Source organism: Bos indicus, chromosome 28 (genome assembly GCF_029378745.1).
Source record: "Bos indicus isolate NIAB-ARS_2022 breed Sahiwal x Tharparkar chromosome 28, NIAB-ARS_B.indTharparkar_mat_pri_1.0, whole genome shotgun sequence".
Classification (NCBI taxonomy): Eukaryota; Metazoa; Chordata; class Mammalia; order Artiodactyla; family Bovidae; genus Bos; species Bos indicus.
The window spans coordinates 16724171-16740646 of NC_091787.1; the positions used below are offsets into that span (position 1 = coordinate 16724171).

Genomic DNA, 16476 nt, shown 5'->3' on the forward strand with positions numbered 1-16476 from the left:
TTACATTTTAAGATAACAGAATTAGCCAGAAGGTTTAACCCAAAGACTGTCCTTAGGCAGGATACATTATTGTTATATAATCCTAAGGAATGTGGAGAAAGAAAAAAAAGTTTGTCCTTTCTTCCTCCTTGAGAATTCCAGACCCCTCTCTTCTTGGGGACCCCTAGATTTCCTATCAACCTACCTAGGAAATGACTCTCTCATTCCCCCCCTTTTCTTTTAGGAGAATTATGTTGCCTAGGGAAAAGGGGCGTCGTTCTCGTTCCATAACTGCTTCCGAGCTGACAAGGGGCGTTGTCCCTAAATTAGTGAGGCAACATATTCTCCTAATCCTCATATTGAGGATATCTGATCCAGGGTGCCTTTAAAGCAGACATTCTGGCACCATTGTTTTGGTAGTTTGAATTGACTTTTATTTACTTACTGTTTAGATTTTTTGTTGTGGACTGTTTTTGAAGTCTGTATTGAATTTGTTAAAATATTGCTTCTGTTTCTTAGGTTTTGGTTCTTTGGCTGCAAGGCATGTGGGACCCTAGCTTCCTGACCAGAGATGGAATCTGTACTGCCTGCATTGGAAGGTGAGGTCTTAACCGATGGACTACCAGGGAAGTCCCTGAATTGACTTTTAGACTCTTTGGTTCCTCCACCGATAAGAATATCATTGTTGCTGTTATTGTTTATGAAGGAATATTTGTTTTTTGAACTTTTACTGAACCAAAGATGATAGCTCTAGAAGTTCAGCCCTCTCTGAAGAGGTTGTGTGAGGTTAATGAGAGGATATACCCTTCAAAGAGGTTGTTTCTTTCCTGGGAAATCCAATAGGAAAATAGCGGGGCCTCCTTTTGGTCAATAATTTTAGGACAGTTGAAGCTGCTAAAATACAGTAGCTGCTCCTCTGGGGGAGGTAACCATCTTCTTTTCTTTTCCTTAAATTTTATTGAAGTATAGTTGATTTACAATTTGTATTCATTTCTTTTGTACAGCAAAGTGACTCAGACATACACACACACACACACACACATGCACACACACACACCTTGTTGTTTAGCCACAAGGTCATGTCTAACTCTTTTGTGACCCCATGGGCTATAGCCTGCCAGGCTCCTCTGTCCTTGGGATTTCCCAGGCAAGAATACAGAAGTGGGTTGTCATTTATATATGAATGTGTGTGTGTATATATATATACATATTCTTTTTCATATTCTTTTCCATTATGGTTTGTCACAGAATATTGAATACAGTCCCCTGTACTATATTGTAGGACCTTGTTATTTATACAACTTATATATCTAGTTTGCAACTGCTAATCCCAGGCTCCCAGTCCTTCCCTCCCCTACCAACCCTCCTCTTTGGCAACCTCAAATCTGTTCTCTATATTTGTGGTCTGTTTTTGTTTCATAGATGTGTTGATTTGTGTTATATTTTAGACTCACATACAAGTGTTAGCATATGGTATTTGTCTTTCTGATTTACTTTGCTTAGTATGATCATCTCTAGTTGCATCCATGTTGCTGCAAATGGCATTATTTCATTCTTTACTATGGCTGAGTAATATTCCATTATATATATGTATAATGGAATTTTGCACCGATATATATAATGGAATATGTCACATTTTCTTTATTCATCTGTCGGCAGACATTTAGGTTGTTTCCTTGTCTTGGCTGTTGTGAAAAGTGCTGCTATGAACATAGGGGTACAAGTATCTTTTTAAATTATAGTTTTGTCTGAATATATGCCCAAGACTGGGATTACTGAATCACATGGCAACTCTATGTTGGGGGAGGTAACCATTTTAATGACCAAAAGTTTGGGTGAGGCAAGTGGAATTCGTGTGGGTTATGTGAATGTGAGTTGGTGTAGGAACTGGGCAAGGAAGTTCAGAGAATGATCCAGACAGTAGTTTTTCAAGCAAAAGAAGATGTGAAATAATAAAGCAAGCAGTGGCAGAGCTTTTCTTCCTTGCTCTCAGCCCTGACTCTACTGAAGGCTGTCCTTTTCTCCCACTGGATATGGAGTATCCTTCATGTCTCTCAATCTCCTTTTTCTCTCTCCTCCAATCAAAGGCCAACTCTGGAAAACCAGTGAACTCTCAGTTATCATGGCAGAAAACAGAACAGTACTTCACATTCCTCATGTTCTTCTTACAAGTTTCCTTGACACGTCTCCCATTGAGTGGTAACATCTGTGTCCTCTCCTCTTGAACTTGCATGGATCTTTTTGGCTGCCTCAAACAATAGAATATAGTAGAAGTGATACCATGTGAGTCCTGACACTAGATAAAAAATATACCATGTAGGGGGACTTCCCTGGTGGTCCAGTGGTTAAGACTCCCAGTATAAGGGATGTGGGTTCCATGCCTGGTCAGAGAACTAACATCCTGCATGCCATGAGAAATGGACAAAAAATAAGAACCCCCCGCCCCAAACCAAAAAACCAATGTGTATATATATATATATCATGTCCTTCTGCTTTTTTCTTTGGGGACACTCAGTCTTAGAATCCAGCTGCTATTCTATAAGAAAGCTTAAATAGGTCTGTGCAGAGAGACCAGATGGAGAGACTCTATAGAGGTGGCTGAGGTCTCCTCTAAGAACCAGGATTGACCACCAAATATGTGAGAGTAGACCCTTTTAGGTAATTTCAACCCCAAGCCATTTAGTAGCCCCTAACCTCCAATTCTTGAACACTCCAGTGTCCTTGCCTGGAGAATCCCATGGACGGAGAAGCCTGGTAGGCTGCAGTCTATGGGATCGCACAAAGTTGGACATGACTGAAGCGATTTAGTAGTAGTAGCAGTAACCTCCAATTCTTGGTTACAGCCCCAAAATTGGGAAATAGAGATAAGCATGCTCTCTGGTAGTCTCTCTGAATTTCTGATTCATTTATTTTGGCTTTCTACTCCAATAATACCTCCCTGGAGAGGACTTCCCTCACTACCTTTGTCTGAAATGGTATTTTTTAAATTATTTTTCTATCCTCTTTCTTTTTCCTTCATAGCAGTTATCTGATAAAAATATATATGGTTGCTTTTCTATGCTTCCCATATTGGAATGTAAACTCCATAATGATAGGGACACTGGTTCTTGGAAAAGATAGTGCACATATTGCATATCTGTGCAATAATTATTTGTGAAATGAATAAAACTTGACAATTATTACCACCAGTTCATTCTTCCAGAATCATGTCAGACATGATATGTTAAACTATCCCAGCACTCTTTGCCCTAGAGCCTATATTATGCCGTGGAGTAACTCACAACATAATCATGCCTTACTAGGTAAAATTTTGGCATGTTTATTCTTACTGTTGTTATTATTTGGGTGTGTGGAGAAGGAAATGGCAACCCACTCCAGTGTTCTTGCCTGGAGAATCCCAGGGATGGGGGAGCCTGGTGGGCTGCCGTCTATGGGATCGCACAGAGTCGGACACGACTGAAGCGACTTAGCAGCAGCAGCAGCAGCAACCAGATATTAGGTGCTCCCCTGGGTTGTAGACTAACAGTCTCATACTATTTTTGGCACATGGTAGAAGTACAAAAAGTCCTTGATTTGTGATAAGCTTTAGATTGACGCTTTGGCAAGGTAGCTGTTGTTCAGTTGCTCAGTCATGTCCCACTCTTTGTGATACCATGGACTGCAGCACGCAGGCATCCCTGTCTTTTACCATCTCTGGAGCTTGCTCAAACCCATGTCCTTTGAGTCAGTCATGCCATCCAACCATCTCATGCTCTGTCATCCCCTTCTTCTCCTGCCTTCAATCTTTCCCAGCATCATGGTCTTTTCCAGTGAGTCAACTCTTCGCATCAGGTGGCCAAAGTATTGGAGATTCAGCCTCAGTATCAGTCCTTCCAATGAATATTCAGGACTGATTTCCTTCAGGATTGACTTATTTGATCTCCTTTCAGGTCCAGGGACTCTCAAGAACCTTCTCTAGCACCACGGTTCAAAAGCATCAATTCTTCAGTGCTCAGCCTTCTTTATGGTCCAACTCTCACATCCATACACGACTGCTGGAAAAAGCATATTTTTGACTATATGGATCTTTGTTGGCAAAGTAATGCCTCTGCTTTTTAATATGCTGTCTAGGCTGGTCATAGCTTTTCTTCCAAGGAGCAAGCGTCTTTTAACTTCATGGCTGCAGTCACCATCTGCAGTGATTTTGGAGCCCAAGAAAATAGTTTCTCATTGTTTCCCCATCCATTTGCCATGAAGTGATGAGACTGGATGCCATGATCTTAGTTTTCTGAATGTTGAGATGTAAGCCAACTTTTTCACTCTCTTCTTTCACTTTCATCAAGAGGCTCTTTAGTTCTGCTTCACTTTCTTCCATAATGGTGATATCATCTGCATATCTGAGGTTATTGATATTTCTCCTGGCAATCTTGATTCCAGCTTGTGCTTCATCCAGCCCAGCATTTCACATGAGTGAGCCTGGCGGGCTACTGTCCATAGGGTTGCAAAGAGTTGGATAAGACTGAGTGACTAAGCACAGCACAGCACTCTGCGTATAAGTTAAATAATTAGGGTGACAATATACAGCTTTGATGTAATCCTTTCCCAATTTTGATCCAGTCTGTTGTTCGATGTCCAATTCTAACTGTTGCTTCTTGACCTGCATATAGTTTTGTCAGGAGGCAGCTAAGGTGGTCTGGTAGTCCCATCTCTTTAAGAATTTTCCACAGTTTGTTGTGATCCACACAGTCAAAGGCTTTAGCATAGTCAATGAAGCAGAAGTCGATGTTTTTCTGGAATTCTCTTGCTTTTTCTATGATCTGACAGATGTTGGAAATTTGATCTCTGGTTCCTCTGCCTTTTCTAAATCCAGCTTGTACATGTGAAAGTTCTTGGCATACATGCTGTTGAAGTTTAACTTGGAGAATTTTGTGCATGACTTTGCTAGCATGTAAAATGAGTGCAACTGTGTGGTAGTTTGAACATTCTTTGCCATTTTCCTTCTTTGGGATTATAATGAAAACTGACCTTTTCCAGTCCTGTGGCCACTGTTGAATTTTCTAAATTTGCTGGCATATTGAGTGCAGCATGTTCACAGCATCATCTTATTGGATTTGAAACAGCTCAGCTGGAATTCCATCACTTCCACTAGCTTTGTTCATAGTGATGCTTCCTTAGGCCTACTTGACTTTGCAGTCTATGATGTCTGTCTCTAGGTGAGTGATCACACTATCATGGTTATCTGGGTCATTGAAATTTTTTTTTGTATAGTTTTGTATATTCTTGTCACCTCTTCTTAATATCTTCTGCTTCTGTTAGGTCCATACCATTTCTGTCCTTTATCGTGCCCAATTTTCTTAAAGAGATCTTTAGTCTTTCCCATTCTATTGTTTCCCTCAATTTCTTTGCATTGTTCACTTAGGAATGCTTTATTATCTCTCTTTGCTATTCTTTGGAACTCTGCATTCAGATAAGCATATCTTTCCTTTTCTCCTTTGCCTCTGAGTTCTCTTCTTTTCTCTGCTATTTGTAAGGCCTCCTCAGACAATCATTTTGCCTTTTTGCATTTCTCTTTCTTGGGGGTGGTCTTGATTACCGCCTCCTGTACAATGTTACTAACCTCCATTCATAGTTCTTCAGGCACTCTGTCTATCAGATATAATCCTTTGAATCTATCTGTCACTTCCACTGTATAATCATTAGGGATTTGATTTAGGTCATACCTGAATGGTCAAGCAGTTTTCCCTACTTTCTTCAATTTAAGTCTGAATTTTGCAGTAAGGAGTTCATGATCTGAGCCACAGTCTGCTCCCAATCTTATTTTCACTGACTATACAGCTTCTCCATCTTTGACTGTGAAGAATATAATCAATCTCAATTAGGTATTGACAATCTGGTGATATCATGTGTAGAGTCATCTCTTGTGTTGTTGGAAGAGGGTGTTTGCTATGACCAGTGTGTTCTCTTGGCAAAACGTGTTAGCCTTTGCCCTGCTTCATTTTGTACTCCAAGGCTAAAATTGCCTGTTACTCCATGGATCTCTTGACTTCCTACTTTTGCATTCCAGTTCCCTATGATGAAAAGGATATCTTTTTGGGGTGTTAGTTCCAGAAGTTTTTGTAGGTCTTCCTAAAACTGTTCAACTTCAGTTTCTTTGGCATTAGTGGCTGGGGCATAGACTTGGATTACTGTGATGTTGAATGGTTTGCCTTGGAAGCAAACTGAGATCATTCTGTCATTTTTTAGATTACACCCAAGTACTGCATTCCGTACTCTTTTGTTGTACAAGAGTCAACTCTTTTGTTGACTATGAGGGCTACTCCATTTCTTCTAAGGGATTCTTGCTCACAGTAGTAGGTATAATGGTCATCTGAATTAAATCGACCCATTTACATCCATTTTAGCTCACTGATTCCTAAAATATCAATGTTCACTTTTGCTATCTCCTGTTTAGCCACTTCCAATTTACCTTCATTCATGGACCTAGCATTCCAGATTCCTGTGCAATATTGTTCTTTACAGCATTTGTCTTTACTTTCACCACCAGACACATCCATAACTGGGTATTGTTTCTGCTTTGGTTCAGCTGTTTCATTTCATCTGGAGCTATGTCTCTGCTCTTCTCCAGTAGCATATTGGGCACCTACTGACCTGAGAGTTCATCCTTCAATGTCCTATCTTTTTGCCTTTTCATACTGTTCATGGGGTTCTCAAGGCAAGAACGCTGAAGTGCTTTGCCATTTCCTTCTCCAGTGGTCCATGTTTTGTCAGAACTCTACACCATGACCAATCCATCTTGGGTGGCCCTACACAGCATGGCTCATAATTTCATTGAGTCAAACAAGGTAGTCAAGATGGTGGAGTAGAAGGACGTGTGCTCATCTTATCTTGCCAGTGTCTGGGAGTCTCCGGCGGAGGTGTGTGTCGACAGTGGACTTCCACAGGGTCAGGGACACTGACTGCAATAGTCCTAGGAGGTGTGGTATGCTGGCAAGGTAGAAGGAAGATAAGGTGTGGATGATTTGCACCGTATCAGTTGAAGATATTAAGAACAGAAATGGTATGGACCTAAAAGAAGCACAAGATATTAAGAAGAGGTGGCAAGAATACACAGAAGAACTATGCAAAGAAGATCTCAATGACCCAGATAACCATGATGGTGTGATCACTCACCTAGAGCCAGACATCCTGGAATGCGAAGTCAAGTGGGCCTTAGGAAGCATCATTACAAACAAAGCTAGTGGAGGTGATAGAATTCCAGTGGAGCTATTTCAAATCCTAAAAGATAATGCTGTGAACATTATGCACTCAATATGACAGCACATCTGGGAAACTCAGCAGTGGCCACAGGACTGGAAAAGGTCAGTTTTCATTCCAATCCCAAAGAAAGCCAATGCCAAAGAATATTCAAACTACTGCACAATTGCACTCATCTCACATGCTAGCAGAATAATGCTCAAAATTCTCCAAGCCAGGTTTCAACAGTACATGAACCGTGAACTTCCAGATGTTCAAGCTGGATTTAGAAAAGGCAGAGGAACCAGAGATCAAATTGCCAACATCCACTGTATCATCAAAAAAGTATGAGAGTTTCAGAAAAACATCTGTTTTATTGAGTATGCCAAAGCCTTTGACTGTGTGGATCACAAAAAAACTATGGAAAATTCTTCAAGACATGGGAATACCAGACCACCATTTTTCTAGCTGCTCCTGAGAAATCTGCATGCAGGTCAAGAAGCAACAGTTTGAACTGGACATGGGACAACAGACTGGTTCCAAATTGGGAAAGGAGTATGTCAAGGTTGTATATTGTCACCCTGCTTATTTAACTCATATACAGAGTACATCATGCAGAATGTCAGGCTGGATGAAGTACAAGTTGAAATCAAGATTGCTGGGAGAAATATCAATAACCTCAGATATGCAGATGACACCATTCTAATGGCAGAAAGCAAAGAAGAACTAAAGAGCATCTTGATGAAAGTGAAAGAGGAGAGTGAAGAAGTTGGCTTAAAACTCATCATTCAGACTGATGGCATCTGGTCCCATCACTTCATGGCAAATAGATGGGGAAATAATGAAAACAGTGAGAGACTTTATTTTGGGGGGCTCCAAAATCACTGCAGATGGTGCCTGCAGCCATTAAATTAAAAGATGCTTGCTCTTGGAAGAAAAGTTATGACCAACCTAGACAGCATATTAAAAAGCAGAGACATTACTTTGCCAACAAAGGTCCGTCTACAAAACTATGGTTTTTCTAGCAGTCATGTATGGATGTGAGAGTTGGATTATAAAGAAAGCAGAGTTCTGAAGAATTGATGCTTTTGAACTGTTGTGTTGGAGAAGACTCTTGAGAGTCCCTTGGACTGCAAGGAGATCCAACTAGTCCATCCTAAAGGAAATCAGTCCTGAATAATTCATTGGAAGGACTGATGTTGAAGTTGAAACTCCAGTACTTTGACCACTTGATGCGAAGAGCTGACTCATTTAAAAGACCCTGATGCTGGGAAAGATTGAAGGCAGGAGGAGAAGAGGATGACAGAGCATGAGATGATTGGATGGCATCACCGACTCAATGCAAATGAATTTGAGTAAACTCTGGGAGCTGGTGATGGACAGAGAGGCCTGGCATGCTGCAGTCCATGGGGTACAAGGAATCGGGCATGACTGAGAGATTGAACTGAACTGAACTGAACTGAGCTGATCTGTGCAGGAATAGGAAAGCCAACTCTGAGGTGTTTTTTATACTGCAGGGTGTACCAGGCTGAGAGTGGGATGTCTGAATCCGGGCCTCTGCTTGACTTCTTAGATTCCTGCTTCCTACTCTCTCCGGTGTTAGTCTAACCTAAGGGCACTTCCTAAATAAATCACTCACCTGTAAATCTCCATCTCAGTGTCGGCTTCTGGGGAACCCATTACCTTCCCCATAAGCGAATGTTGTGAGAATTGAATGAGGCAAATGCATGTAAAGCACTTATTGTTTGGTCACAATATATACTAAAACATGTTAAATAGTATTATTATGGTTCTCACATCAGTGTTTTGGACTCTAATAGATTGGTGCCAAGCTTAGGACATCAATTCATTGGTTTGAGCACAGTGAGGAAATACCGGAATAAGACTGAAGGAAGGTGTGAGAGTGTGTCTTAGCCTCCCAAGGCCCCACCACCCGGGCTTCCTGTGCAAACGTAGGCTAAATGGGAGCAAGGGTAATCAGTGTACAGAATTTGCTGAGGAGAGAGTCCACCTTATTATTATTTTGTAAAAGATTAGTAAGGCTAAGGGCTGGAAATTTCAAATGCTTGACCGTTTACTATGACTATCTACTTTAAAAGAATTCTTTCCAAGATATAAATTGAATGATACCTTAGTAGTGGTGGTCATGCAATCCCAGCATCCCAATGTGGGTGAGACTGGTGGAGAAATCATAGTGGTCTGAATACTCTTCAACTTACGAATTAGGCAGTGTTGCTCAGTGATTCACCACCCAGAGTGAAAAACTAAGTTTTATATTCATGTTCATATGATTCTATAGAATTCAAGAGTCACAAAGAATCTGAAAGTCTCAGAGACTCTTTGAACAATCTGTAGAATTTGTACTGGTAAGTTACTTTTTCTTTAGACTCCATATGTGGAATAAAATTAGAAGGCAACCGTCTATGCAAATCCACAAGCTCTCTAGGAATTTATTTACTTACTTTTTTTTTTTTTTTTTTTTGAGTAGAGAAAAGTTTATTGCCGGGCCAAGCAAGTAGAATGAGTGGGTTGTGCTCAAAACCCCCAAACTCTCCAGAAATACAGAGGTTTTGGAGGAAAGCCTTTTTTAATCTCTAGGTATATTTTTTTAAATTCCAGGGGCTTTTGAGAAGTTGTCTTGTCCTTTTGCCTTTCAAGAGGGTCCGATGACACAAAAGGCCAGATGGGATTGACTAACTCGTTCTGACAACTTTCACCATCAGGAAAACCTCAGGTGGCTTCTCCGGTGGTTGGGGAGGTAAGCTCAGTTTTTCTTTCAAAAGACAGCCCGTCTCCGGGCTGCAACAGAGGCTTTCTGATTCTTTCTGATTCTTGAATTCTGCAGAATCATATCAACTTAGTGCTGGAGCGGGGAAAGACTTTTATCTTTGACTCCAATGTTCCTACACATGTCCCTCACCTCAGAAGACCTTGATTCTGTATGTCTGGAGCCAAATTGGGAATCTGGTTTTGGATATTGACCTCAGGGCACATGCAAAGAGGTCCACTGTAGTGCCTGGGAATGGAATTTGTTGTGGTCCTGTTGCCAGTGGAACGGGAGAGTGAAACGTGATGGATGCTGTAGGACACTGAGTAGCCACGGGAAGCAGAGGGCTGATGCACACGTTACCACATGGCGAGGTTTCCAAAACACTGTGGAGTCTGTGAAGCAGAAAAGAATGGAATTTATTAGGTAACACCATTTGTGTTAACAATCACACCCATGAAACAACACTCTGTATAAGGACATCTGCACTTTCAAAGACATGTATCAAACATATTATGGGACTGGATATTATGGTAGAAGTGAAAGAAATTATGGAAAATAAAGAAGAGACTGCTGAAGATGATAATGCCAAGCACTGAAGAACACTGAGGAGTCTGGTTAAGTAGACTCCTTCTTAACTCCTTCTTAACCTTTCCAAGCTTCAGGAAAAATTTAAAAAATGATTGAGAGCAATAAATAGGAAAAAGCTTGATGTGAATCAGAGGCTCAGTCAAGTTTCACCTTAGGGTGAAAAGTGAAAGTTAGTTGCACTGCGGCTGCTAAGTCACCTCAGTCGTGTCCGACTGTGTGTGACCCCATAGACGGCAGCCCACCAGGCTGCCCCGTCCCAGGGATTCTCCAGGCAAGTTGCACAGTTGTGTCTAATTCTTTGCCATCCCATGGACTGTAGCCTGCCTGGCTCCTCTGTTCATAGAATTCTCCAGGCAAGTGTACTGGAGTGGGTTGCTATTTCCTTCTCTAAGGGATCTTTCTGACCTAGGGATTGAACCCAGGTCTCTTGCATTGCAGGCAGATTCTTTACCAACTGAGCCATTAGGGAAGCCACCTTAGGGGGGTCTAGCCCTTATTCCATGGAGAGAAGGGTAGAATGGTGGGGACAATGTCTTCTTGGAAAGAGCTATACTCTTCCCTATCCTCCACCACCTGCTTTTTCTCTTGCCATGACTCTTATTTTCTAATTCTTTCATCACCGTCATGGAGCACTAAGCAGCAAAGTTGGCCAACGGTTTAAGAGAAATGCAGGAAAAGACATCTTTGTTCCATTTTGTAACTTGCAGAGTTGTCCTTTCTCTTGGGTTTCTTGCCTGGGTGTTTGATATGCTGAATACTAAGTGATAACTACGTGCCAGGCACTGTGCCAAGCGCTTTACCTAAATCATCTCATGTAATCTGCACCAAAAACTCAATGAAATCCATTTCCGCTTTTTTTAGACAACTGCAGCTTAGAGAGGTTGTGTGTTTCTTCACACAACAGTTGATCTTAACATTCCATAGGTATTATCCCTCCAACTGGGACTATTATGAATCATTGAATCAAAAGGATGTTTATTTTTATCAGGTTGGGAGGGAACCAAAAAATGCCCAAACTTTGGTTGGCATCCATGCAGAGGGATATGAATCAAGTTCCTTCTCATTGATTGCCTGTAAGTAACATCTAAGCATTATTGTCTTTAGGTCTGAGAATGTATTCAGACTCCAAGAATTTACCTCCGCTTTCCATGGGGCCACATTTGGGAATCACCCGTTTCATCTACATTCTACTGGAAATACATGTCACTAAGGTGTTCCGTTCCTGGAACAACAGGAGTGAGCTGCTGGCAAGTCACTTCTTGTCTCCTAATGTTGTTTCTAACACTTTCATGTCTGTGCATGCGCAACTTATGATTGACTTGTTTCTACCCAAGAGTTATCTGCTCCCAAATTATTTCCATATTTTGTAGACTGTAGTCTGTAGAAGTCTAACTGATGAGGCACCTGCACATGAACCCAGTGAAAAATCTTGCATCTAAACGGCTTAAGTAAAAATATCCAACTCAAAGGCACCAGCAGCACAGGGTGAGATTGACAAACACAGCTAAAAGGAGAAACACGGCTTCTCCTTTGACAGGTCAGCAGGGTTGACACACCAATGCATTTCCATGATGCATACATCATCTACCTCCCAACTGGAAATTCAGTACAGCAAAGTGTGTATCTGAAAATAGATTAAATCATGAGATATTGAATAATTTCATAAATTAGCACTTTGGAAGAAAGAGGTACATTCGAAGCTCATAATGCTTAATTCAGCTTCCAGGGATCTGATCAGTTCTTCTCTTTATTTTTTAAAATTATCTTTAGCCTTTTTTCCCTTTATGTTGCTTCTTGATTCAGTGCAGTTCAGTTCAGTCACTCAGTCATGTCCGACTCTTTGCAACCCCATGAATTGCAGCACGCAGGCCTCCCTGTCCATCACCAACTCCCGGAGTTCACTCAGACTCACGTCCATCGAGTCAGTGATGCCATCCAGCCATCTCATCCTCTGTCGTCCCCTTCTCCTCCTGCCGCCAATCCCTCCCAGCATCAGAGTCTTTTCCAATGAGTCAACTCTTCGCATGAGGTGGCCAAAGTACTGGAGTTTCAGCTTTAGCATCAGTCCTTCCAAAGAAATCCCAGGGCTGATCTCCTTCAGAATGGTCTGCTTCTTGATTACTTATATACAAACAACACAGATACATTCTCCCTGGCTAACTTTTAACTCTACATCTTTTATATAATAGTTACATTCCTCTAGAAAAGAGGAATTATTGCTACTTGCCCCCTAGCATCCAATTAAAGACACAGCATATGTATTTCTCTAAGAAAAAGCCTGATAAATCAGCTTGCAGAAAAGGATTTCATTTCAAAAATACTGCACTTTTCCAAATTACTTTCAGAAATACTGCACTTTTCCAAATACTGTACATTTCCAAATTCAGAATTCACTTTGTTCTTTTCCCTCTGACTAGTAGGATTTATTCTGCTTAGCCAATGTCTCAATGATGAAAAACTGAACTTTGATAACTGATATACCATACAATGGAAGCAAATGGGAAAAAAATCTTAGGAGCATAGAATTCTTGCTTGTGAATGTCTACAATACTTGAGTTACTGCTAAACCAGTAAAATTTGTGGTTCCTGGAATGCTGATACAGGTTTGCTGAAATCCTTAATGGTTTGCCAGAAACTTAGACCAAGACGTTCTAGAGGAAAGACCTCACTGGCAGGTATTAGATAAAAGGTGCCTGGTCTGGGCCACCCACCTTTAAAAGGTGTGCAAATGTATCGGAAACTGTCTTCTTCATGCAGTTATGTTTTATAGTTGTTAACTCCTTTCCATAGAGTCATGGGGCATTTGCTACTCAGAAAATCCGCCTTGAGACCTCATTGGAGACCCTTCTTCCTTCTGAGCTTGAGCAAATATACTACCTAGAAATTCAGAGATTAATTATAAATTTTTCTAAAGGCTTTCTCAGACCTGCTTCTGAAGAAGACTGTTCTTCATGAGCCCACCAATGCAAACTTTGACTTAATTGCTGGTAAAATCGCCCAAAATCAGATTAAAACAAGTCCATTAGACTGGAGACATTATTTTTGTTTCTTTCCAAAACTGTACCATGTCTAATGACATAGCCATATTAGCCCAAATCAAAGAGCCAGACCCCTCATATACATCATGGTATTACAATCTGCTGGCAATACTAAAGACAAAGATGACAGTCATTCAAGCTGCTTTGTTCTTGAAGCACACATACCCCATGACCCAGCATCCTTAAAGCTTTGACAGTTCTTTTAAAAAGCAGTGAAAATTACACACACAATAATGATGGTAGTCCTTAAAGGAAAAAACAAAACAAAACAAAAACTGGAGGCATTTTATAGCTAAACAATTTTATTGGCTTTTTGTGAAATAAAAAACAAAACACAAAACAAACCACCATAGTTAAAGGCCATAATCAGCGTCAACCAAATGAACCAGCCACTTGGTTACAGTAGCTGATAACACTAGTGGATATTATTGCTTATACCCCAGGTTCATTTATATGTCCATTACATTTTGGCAAGATTACAATCACATGGGAGCTTTGGTTGTATAAATTCAACTCTGACTATTCATCGAAAACTCAACTTCTACCATTCTATGATGGGACAGATGCTGATTCTTCCTCTCATTCTGTCTCCTTTCTCCTTCCATTCATGACTTACAACCTATTGACCCAAAATTAAGGTAGATGCATTTACAATCATCCCATCCTTCCCAACACTACTGCCCAGTCCTTTGTCATGAGAGAGTGAGAACATTTCTGGGCCTCTCCCAATTTTGCTAACTGGTATGTATCCACGGCCAGTAATAAGCGCTTATCTGTAATCTGGATAGATTTTCAAATATATGTGGTTGTTAACATTGGAGTTTGGACTCAACTGTCTCTTTTCTAACTTCTGAAGGCTAGAAAAAAAAAAAAAAAAATCAACAGCTTTTAGTATCATTAAATTGACCTCTGAATAGAATAAGCCCGAGCCTCCACCACACAACATCCCAAAACAGGTATGGAACTGTGACCTTAAGATGCTCTGTGTGAGTGCTGTAACATTTTAATTTACAGAGAAGCAGTGATTGATGGCCTCTCAAAAGCCCCCCTGCTCAATACTTTCTATTTTAACACTGAAAACTCAGAATGACAAAGGGTCAGAACTAACTCACAATAGCACCATTTCCTAGACTTCTGGAGTAAAATTCCCGTCTGCGTTGGAGAATGCAGTGACCTTAGACGACCCAGCCTCCAGCTTTGTGCCTTCACAGGCCCTCCAACTGAACTTCAGCAGGGGTGGGTGGTCTGCCTTGGTCTACTTCTGCAGCGACGTGAATTTTCCCTGGGAAGAGTTAAAAACATGGGTCTTACAAAGTGAAGTTGGCCGCAGGTGAGAGACCTGAGGAAGCCTGTTTCTGGTGGGGAGATGTGACAAGTCTGCAGATGAGGGGACAGAGTCCGGGGACCCTCACCCTTGCCCATCTCGATTCAAGTCAGTGGCAAAACTGCATGCAGAAACATGGCAAGATCAAGGAACACTGAGAGACGGACACCTTCATACAGCAATCCAAACACCAGCGCTCCTGTGGTGTCTTTTGTATTCAGGTCCACCAGAGAGTTTGCCCTGGATAATGCTGGGATTTAATAAGCCCTTCTAATGATTATAAAGATTATCCTCGTAAATCTAGACATTTTAAACAACAGAAGATTTGATATCACTATATTTTACATGGCACATATAACCATATAATTACTAGCACTTACATAGCAAATATTGTAAATACACATTCTTGGAGTTGACTTGGTAATTATACCAGTGTTATTCGGCAGAACAAAGATGAAACCCTCCCTAACTTGTACTTTGGGGAATTTCATTCCAACCCTTTACTTCACGACAAAAGGATATCCCTCTAATTAAGTAATAATGCTCGTGGGCAAAGAGAATCGCAGGGCGACTTCATGGTTAATGTGTGTCCTGTAAAATAAAGTAATACACAGTATTTTCATTTACAAGAGACCGTATAAAAATATTTTCCAATTTGGAATTTGAAACATGAAAGCTGGATTTTTTTTTCCTTTGTATAAAAAGAAATGAGATACCAGACTAAAGTTTATTAAGCCTTCTAACAAAAAATATACATATAAGTTTAAGGAATGCAGTGAGCGTCAACTTCCCTTTTTGTCCAGGCTCATTGATGGTGAGCTTGTGCTTTGATCCCAACAAAGATAAATGCACAAAAGTGGAGGAAGATCAGTGCCTGAAACCTGAACTACATGTTATCTCTAAAAATAAGACTCATTTTACAGTAGTGCTTTTGAGTGGCGTGTCAGATTTTTGATTTTTTTTTTTCCTCTTCCACCTCAGGCGACCGCTGGAGATGAATTCCAGAAGCACCACTTTCTTCTCGAGTGATGTTTATTTAGTGCAATGTCTTCCTTCTCTCTTTCCCTTTTCACACGCTGGTAGTGGTCTTCTTCCTTCAGGTACCACACAGGAGGCCAGCGGTGCCTCTCAAAGTATTCCTGGTTGTCTGGGGAAGAAAAGGTGCAGATGATGATACCTGCTAGGTTCTGTGCTTAGGCTTCTCTGAGATGATTATCACGTGCATCCTCTCAGCTAACCAATGAGCAGGGACGCTGAGTAGGGCCAGTGGCAGATAATGACACGAAAGTTTGGAGAGGTGGAATCACTTGCCTAAAATTACACAGCTGGACACAGAGAGCCTGAACCCAGGTCCCTTTGCCTTCCCAGACAAGGGTGAAGCAACAAGCTCTGCTTGCTCTGCAGCAGGGCACCCTGAACGACCCCTCTCCCACCCATCTCCACATAAATCCCCCCAGCCATGACGTTCTCCAGAGAGAATATCCAACATACAATTCCTTGGGTCATGCATGTCACGTGAATCTGTGACTGCCATATGGCCACAAGGAGTTCTCCGTGAGCCAGGG

The 16476-nt window shown here is 41.1% G+C and overlaps 1 protein-coding gene and 1 long non-coding RNA gene across 12 annotated transcripts in view; one reads left to right on the forward strand and one right to left on the reverse strand.

Annotated features, from left to right (window-relative positions):
- The first annotated feature begins 353 nt into the window (after positions 1-353).
- Positions 354-14496, forward strand: LOC139180346 (uncharacterized). The gene is made up of 2 exons (XR_011564616.1): positions 354-578; positions 9811-14496. It is a non-coding gene; the product is annotated as an uncharacterized lncRNA (long non-coding RNA).
- The window catches only part of RHOBTB1 (Rho related BTB domain containing 1), a 139837-nt gene continuing 137232 nt past the window's right edge, over positions 13872-16476 (reverse strand). For all 11 annotated transcript variants that reach the window (XM_070781847.1, XM_070781845.1, XM_070781846.1 and 8 more), the window contains one exon: positions 13872-16058. In XM_070781847.1, coding sequence (XP_070637948.1) covers positions 15889-16058 — 170 coding nt within the window. In that variant the 3' untranslated portion in view covers positions 13872-15888. The remainder of the gene's footprint in view (positions 16059-16476) is intronic.